General features: G+C 36.9%; 1 protein-coding gene across 2 annotated transcripts; it reads left to right on the top strand.

Annotated features, from left to right (window-relative positions):
* The first annotated feature begins 159 nt into the window (after positions 1-159).
* LOC104912957 (chromodomain-helicase-DNA-binding protein 9-like) lies at positions 160-7,830 on the top strand. 2 transcript variants are annotated; one of them, XM_010717804.3, is made up of 10 exons: positions 160-268; positions 1,304-1,407; positions 1,523-1,640; positions 2,249-2,306; positions 2,626-2,668; positions 2,821-3,040; positions 3,137-3,339; positions 3,603-4,511; positions 6,416-6,576; positions 7,290-7,830. In XM_010717804.3, exons 1-10 carry the CDS (start codon positions 198-200, stop codon positions 7,584-7,586), a joined length of 2,184 nt encoding a protein of 727 aa, XP_010716106.1. In that variant the 5' UTR covers positions 160-197; the 3' UTR covers positions 7,587-7,830. The 2 variants fall into 2 exon arrangements, with proteins under 2 accessions (XP_010716106.1, XP_010716105.1); XM_010717803.3 differs by having other exon boundaries at positions 6,413-6,576.

Below are 7,830 nucleotides of genomic sequence, written 5' to 3'. Positions count from 1 at the left end.
TTTTGTGATGAAACACTAGCAATAAAGAAGTGCAAGGTGGAGGAACTGGAGCTTGTCTCCTCTCCTAACTGAAGGAAGTATATTTGAAAGTTTTGTGGTGTTAAAAAAAAGACAAAAAACAACCACAAAAAAAAAAATCTTTTAGAGTACAAATACATGTTTCTTTTTTTCCCTTTAGGGTCTTGCTTCGAGTAAGAATGCTGTATTACTTAAAACAAGAAGTTATTGGTAATGAATTTCAAAAAGTGTTTGATGGAACTGATGCCAGGTGAGCTATATGGAGGCTTTTCTTGCTTGTTCATTCTAAATGTAAACTTACCAAATGAAAATGAAGTCTTCCCAGATCTAAATAAGAGCAGTTGCGAGGAAATATTTGTGTATTTAGGCTGTGAGAGAAGTGTTTTCATTTGCTCTGTCCACAAAACACTTTGTATCTACTCAATGTGAAGAAGTCTTGACTACTATGGAATGGGAAACCTATCAATATATAGTACTATTAAAATGAAATAGACTGAAAAAGTAAGTGAAAGATGAAATTATATACCTTACATGCTAACTGGTAGGTTTTTCTTTGCATCTTTCTGCGCACTTCTGGTTAAGTGCTGCATATTCCATTATTATTTTTTACTCATCTGTGGAAGTACTTCTGCCTGGGAATTCTTGCACTCATAACTTCAAGAATTTGTGGTGGATATAAAGTTTTAATTTGATTCAGAAAGCTGTTACAAATATTCACAAAGAAGTCCATCCCATCCCATTAAACACAGAAGCAGATAATTTTTGGCTTTTTAAGTTTTGTAAACTTAAATTGCCAACCCAAAGTTGGCAGAATATTCAGAGAGAGATTATGATATGCTGTTTCTGTTTCCATACTCTTTCTCTCTTACTGGTCTCCGTCAAATATAAAGTACCAAGCTGTGTGTCTTGTGTTACTGTTTTTATTGATTATAGAAGTGAAGAAATGCATTCCTCAGTTTCTTTAGGTTACCAAAACGATTTTTAAAGATGAGCTACACAGTATAGCGGTAATATATGTACCTCGTAGTAGCATGGCCTTACATTTGTTAACTGTTAGTTGCTTTTAAATACCAAAGTGAAATTAAAAATTTAATTTTTCAATCCTGAGAATCTTTACAGTCTTCAAAACCTTTGAATTAGTTTGGACATGGAGTGTGTTATCTGTATTTCAAGAAAGTAGGTTGAAAATCCTATTTAGCATACAAATTCCAAAGAAGAAAAAGAAAGAAATGTGTTGCTCCCTCTGAATATTACTGATGTTGGTGCTGTTGGTGAATCTCCATAGTGAAATTGATGTTTGGGTCCCTGAGCCAGATCACTCTGAAGTTCCTGCTGAGTGGTGGGATGCAGAGGCAGACAAATCCCTTCTAATTGGAGTTTTTAAACATGGTCAGTAACACGAATGACTGCATGTGTACTTCCCCCTCTCCCCAATACAAATGGCTATTACTTTTTTTTATAGATCACTTTAGAAGTTGAATTTTTGCCTTTTTTTCATTTGTAGGTTATGAAAAATACAACACGATCAGAGCAGACCCCGCACTGTGCTTCTTGGAAAGGGTTGGCAAGCCAGATGATAAAGCAGTTGCTGCTGAGCAGAGAGCAAATGATTATATTGATGGGTAGGGGTACTTCAAACTGGGCATGAATGCTTTGAGTCCATAATGTAAAAGAGTCTGAATTTGTGTGTGTCGTCATTCTCTTCTTAACTGGCTTTATGTTACTTTGGTGTCATTGTTCTGAAGAATACTACGTTAAGCAGACTTAAGAAAAGTGTAACAGAAGTATTTAAATCCGGAATTTCACAGTTAAGGAAAAATATAGCAACCTGGTGTTAAAAAGACTGTGCTTTGTGCTGCTGAAAGAGAAATATTCATTAGGTTGTGAAGTTCGAAAGCTTTCAGAGTATTACAGATCTATTTCAGGTTGATCAGCTTTGTGCTGTTAACCAGTGACCCCAGTAGATCAATTTGAGTACTACTGATAAGTGCAGAAAGGGAGAACTTCCTTTATTCCTTGCTTAATCAGTGATACTAGCAACTGTACTCATAAGGAATAACTTTGAGAGAGCAGTCAGGTTTCATGTCAAATGTGGAATGTTTTCCTTGCTTCAAATATAAGATTTAACGCAGTGTATGTAGCTAAATTTAAATGAGTTTTGTTTGTGACTGAAAGAGTGTAAGCTTTTCAAAATATTAAAATAGTTTCTTTTCTCTTGAAATTATAACAGGGACGTCGAAGATCCAGAGTATAAACCAGCACCAGCAATGTTTAAAGATGACATAGAGGTATAGTAGGCATCTATTAGTAGCTCCTTTTAACTCACTTAGAATGCAACATTTCCACCTTTTTTTGAGCAAATCAGTACATTTTTCTTTATTTGTCTGAATTCACAAGCCTTACTTCCTGTTTCTCTATATTTGGGCATGGAGAACAGGAGAAAATGATTGTAGAATCGTGTTGTGTGCCTTGTTAGCCATTTATCCATAATGCACGTTACTGTTGTTCTTTATCATATTTGTTAGAATGAACCTTTTGTAGACAATTATCTAAATCCTCGGGGATGGATATGTTTTTTACTTTTATTTTGCTTTTGTTTTTCTACAGGATGATGTTTCATCCCCAGGTGATCTAGTAATAGCAGATGGAGGTAAATAGACACAACTTGAAATCTGCACTTAATTTTCAATAGCTTAATTCCCTTGGCTTTTAGCTGAAATGTATTTAGATTGCCTACTGTAAAACCATAGGCAACAGCAACAATTAATTTTTTCTTTTTCCTGTCACTCTGTTATAATATAGATGGGCAAATGATGGAAGGTGACAAAATCTATTGGCCAACTCAGTCTGCCTTAACAACGCGTCTTCGCCGCCTGATAACAGCTTATCAAAGAACAAGTAAAAATAGGCAGGCCCAGCAGATCCAGCCAGCATTCCCAGTACAAACTAGTATGATGCAGCCTCCATATGAGGAAGTTACTCTAAATCCAAAGATGGCTGCTAAAATAGAAAGACAGCAAAGGTATATGTGTTATACAATTAGAAGAAATAATAGCTGCTAGCTGAATGATACAGTGAAGAAAATTACAGTATTTACTTTTTTTCCTTGCTGGTAAAGGTGGACAAGAAGGGAAGAAGCTGACTTCTACAGAGTTGTGTCCACATTTGGAGTGGTATTCGATCCTGAACGGGGACGATTTGATTGGACCAAATTCAGAGCTATGGCTAGGCTGCATAAGAAAACTGATGAGAGCTTAGAGAAATACCTGTATGCATTTATGTCAATGTGCAGGAGAGTCTGTCGTCTTCCCTCAAAAGAAGGTGGGTGTGTGTCTTTAGTTTTCTCTTCAATTTCTGTTGTTAGTGTTTATCTTGAAATCACATGTTCCAGAATAAAAATGGAGGAAAAGAAAATAAGGAAAGATCTTAAGTAAACTGTAAAATTGGAAGCTTAGGGCTTTGTATCAAGGGCAACATACCAAATTACTTAAGCCATGTACTTCTGGTGTTGATTTGTGGTGGTTATATTTGTTTTGTTTTTTTTTTTTTTGCCAGATTCTCATCTTTGTTTTGCTTTATTACAGAACTGGTAGACCCAAACATTTTTATCCAGCCAATTACAGAGGAGCGTGCCTCTCGGACTTTGTATCGCATTGAGCTTCTAAGGAAGGTGCGAGAACAGGCTCTTAGACATCCACAGTTGTTTGAACGACTAAAGCTATGTCAGCCAAACCCAGACTTACCTGTCTGGTGGGAATGTGGGACTCATGACAGGGATTTACTTATTGGAGCTGCTAAACATGGGGTTAGCAGGACAGATTATCATATTCTTCGTGATCCTGAACTCTCATTTATGTCTGCGCAGAGGAACTATAGTCAGAACAAAGTGGCTCTCTCAAGGACTTCTACTCCACTCTTACATCAGTATCAGATGGCATTATCTGCTTCTCCTCTTACACCTCAGTCAAGATTGCCGGATGCTAAAATGAATACTCTTGAGGACATGAAAGTTAAAAATGAAAATCTGAAAGAGGATGCTCAGTCATCTGAAGAGGAATCTATGTCTACAGAGGAGACGCAGACAGTAATGAAATCTGAGCCTCTGAGTCCAAAAAATGGTCCACCAGTACAAAATACAGAACACAAACCTAGCGTGAAGATTGAAACAGACAGGCGCATGGTTGCAGCAAGGACAGAGCCTCTAACTCCAAACCCAGCTTCCAAAAAACAGAGAGTCAGCAAAAGAGGATCAGACTCTAGCTCTGACTCAGACTCTGACTCAGATAGATCATCCTGTTCTTCCAGGTCATCTTCTTCATCCTCTTCATCTTCCTCATCTTGTTCACACTCTCGATCAGGCTCTAGTTCTTCGTCATCTTCATCTTGTTCTTCAGCATCTTCATCTTCATCATCTTCATCCTCATCATCGTCGTCGTCATCATCATCATCGTCTGAAGAGAGTGATAGTGATGAAGAGGAGGCACAAAAACGTGGTATGTGTAGTCTTATTTCTGAAGTACAATTTTCAAACTGAACAGGTTGACTTGTTATGGAAAACAATGTCCAAAAAAAGGACATTAAATCCCGAGGAAGTAAATGTAAACACTTGATTATTCAAGTGAGCTGAAGAATTTCAGATGCAGTATTTTATTTCTTATTCAGTGCCTTGTATTGAGGTAGTTTGGCTTTGTTGACCAGTTAACTAAGCCAGCATATAGTGCATGTGGCTCACGTATGGGAGGAGAGTTGAATGGCCAGTGTTCTCTGGAAGTGTAATTTGTGCATGTTCCCTACTACTATTTCTCTTTCTTAATGCGGAGATTCTTTTGGTTTCCCTGTTGTTGTTTTTTCACTCTTGCTTACTCGTCTGTGTAACTCCCCTATTGTATTTCTAGGAAATGTGCAATAATTCTGTACAAGTTAGAGTGATATAAGCTATGTTTTTTGTAAGTTGGATGTGGCAAAGCAATGTACTTACGCTTAAAATTTACAATTTAGCACATTACTTTTAGAGATGCTATAAGCTGTACTCTTGCCATGTTCAAAATTAGAATGTGAAAAGGTTTCTCTACCCTGTGATAACAAATGGTAATAGAAAAATGAAGAGAACAAAATTAGGCAGTGGCATTACAGTATGAGAAAATAAGCTGATTTTTTCCTGATAGCTCAGGCAAAGTGGTATTTTATGGTTAGATGGATCCTTGTGTTTGAAGAAATCACAGATGGAAACCTTAGAGTTAACTTATTGGGAAAATGATTCTTAGGCAAGTGACATTTAGACAAAATGATGAAGCTGCTGCCTGTAGCAGTGGAAGGCTGTATTCAGAGGAAACAGTTGTATGAAATTTAAAAACAGTGAGAGAAAAGGAAGGAGTAAATGACATAGCTATTTCTAAATGGTGAATGCTAAAACATGTGCTGCAAGTCAAAATATTAGTCTCACTTTCTGCCAACTCAGTCTGTTTATGCAAGTAATCATGCAATCTTCAGATTGCAAAATCTTGTAAATCAGCTTTCCTTTTATTTTGGTTATTTTATTGTAAATTGGAATTGAAGAGATGGAAAATGTGGGAAAACTTTTCTCAGTTTCATCTGAACTTGTTTTAAGCCAGGTTTTGTGGCATAATATTCTGTGATGGTCATGGAACCTTTGGCTTATTTTCTATATTGGAAACATACTTTAAGAGGGGGTTTAAAAACAAAAACAGATAATTTGATACGTAGCCATTCCAAAGGACAAATTTGAGTTCTGTAGAATTGTCCCTCAGCAGTCCTGCTCTTTTTGCTGACTTGGTATTTACCTTTTCTGGAAACACCCTCATTCAGCTCAACTGTTTTCCCATGTCAAGTGAAGCTTGTATTGTCTGGATGGAGGAAAAAGAAAAATAATGATGAGAATTTAAATGAAGTCTGTGGGCATACTGCAGAATTACTAAGGGAAAAAAATCTCTGTGATTAAAGTGACTCAATTCTGCAGAGGCACGTTTTCAGGATGTGTAAAGTAGAGCATCCAGTGTTACATCCAATAACAAAAATGAGGGCACTTTTATAACTAGTATCCCAACAGATTTGCCACATTCTTGTAGTAGACATCTTTCTGTTAATCTGATTCTTGCTTGCAATTGAAATATGTTAAAGTAAGTAATGACTGCCTTTCAGCTTATTCTGTAGTGTGCCCATTTTCATTTTTATGTTCTCAAAAAGTTAACAGAAATATGTAGGAAATGCATATACTTGGAAAAGTATCAGCAGTCCTACTCAAATCACCAATTGCTGGGTATATTTTTGTTCGGTCTTTCTCTGAACATTGTTTCACATGTTGTTCACCTGAGCTTCTTACTATGAATGTTTTTTTTAACTTCCAACATGAAGTTATACTGGTGGTTTTATTTAGCAGAAGGAGCCCCTCATATAAAAGCATATGATGAAGAGAGTGTAGCTTCTCTGAGTACAACACACGACGAGACGCAAGACAGTTTCCAGATGAATAACGGGACACCAAATTCCACTTATCTCCTACAAGGTGGATACATGTTGGCTGCATCTTACTGGCCAAAGGCAAGTTTATCATATTTGAAAATGAGGCATATAGGGGAAGATGGGCTGTCACACCAGTATTCAGTTAAATATGATAAAACCATATCACAGAAGCTGTGGGAAGATAATTGGGTGGGGGGCGAATTTATTCAAGTTCAATTTATAGTGAAACTATCCATATATGAGAGAATGTTCATATAGGAAGCAAAGCTTTAAAGGAAGCATATTTGTATCATCTTAAGTCATAAAGGGTATTCTTTAGAGCAGTCTCAAAGTAGGAAGCTAAGTAGAGTGAGTATTCACTTACGCAACATATAAAAAACAACTTGCTTTGAGATAATTAGATGCTTTCAGTTACATTGTGAAATTCTCAAGTCATGCTTGGTATAGGCTGAGTGAAGCACTGATGTAACAACTTCAATGTTAGAATTTGTATTACGTGATTCCTTATGTTGAAATATTACAATGTACATGGAAAGGTAATTGTATTAATTGACTGTAAACTCATCTTTGAAATAAGAACTGAATACTGAATATTTCTAAGCTTTATAGTCATTCTGAATTACTGTGGCTGAGTAGCCAAATTCGCTTCTATTGTTAATTGTTGGCTTTTCATTCTTTCATAGTAATCTTTTGCATTTGAGCATTATGCCTTTCGAGCTGTTTTTGAATAGTCAAAATCTGTGATCTCTAGCTTGCATTACTCTTGTAAAAATGCTTTCTCTGTTTTTTAGGATCGGGTTATGATTAACCGGCTTGATAGTATTTGTCAAACAGTGTTGAAGGGTAAATGGCCTTCAGCAAGAAGGAACTATGACAGCAATACAGTGGCATCTTTCTACACAACCAAACTTCTGGATAGCCCAGGCGCAGCTACAGATTACAGTGAGCCCGGTGCACCAACACCCCCTCTTGCAGGTGTTAAAGAAGAATATGATCAGTCACCACAGATGTCAAAGGTGAAGAAGCATGTACGAGAAAAGGAGTTTACAGTGAAAATCAATGACGTATGTTTATTTTTATTGCCCTAGGACCTGATTGCGATTGCGGTGTGCGGCATGCTTTACCTGCAAGTGGCTGCCTGCTCTTATTCTCACTTCCTTCACACACTTGTTTGTGGGTATTTGGGTCTGCTTTTTCTGGGCACTGAGTATTTGGGGTTTTTTCGGTTTGTTTTTTTTTTTTCAGTTTTCATAAACCTCTGGAGGGAAATTTTCATTATTCTCCTCTCTGAATTGAAATTCTGCTTCCTTGGCCAGCCTGTTTTATGCCTTT

This window comes from Meleagris gallopavo, chromosome 13, assembly GCF_000146605.3.
Source record: "Meleagris gallopavo isolate NT-WF06-2002-E0010 breed Aviagen turkey brand Nicholas breeding stock chromosome 13, Turkey_5.1, whole genome shotgun sequence".
NCBI classification, from domain to species: Eukaryota; Metazoa; Chordata; class Aves; order Galliformes; family Phasianidae; genus Meleagris; species Meleagris gallopavo.
Note: the sequence above shows the minus strand (reverse complement) of the source record. Positions and strands in the feature narration are given on the sequence as shown.

Coding starts and splice junctions, on each gene's coding strand:
- LOC104912957 (XM_010717803.3), top strand. CDS start 198: ATGCTGTATTACTTAAAACAAGAAGTTATTGGTAATGAATTTCAAAAA. Junction 1,408..1,522: donor AATTGGAGTTTTTAAACATG/GTCAGTAACACG, acceptor TTTCATTTGTAG/GTTATGAAAAATACAACACG. Junction 6,577..7,289: donor CTGCATCTTACTGGCCAAAG/GCAAGTTTATCA, acceptor TCTGTTTTTTAG/GATCGGGTTATGATTAACCG.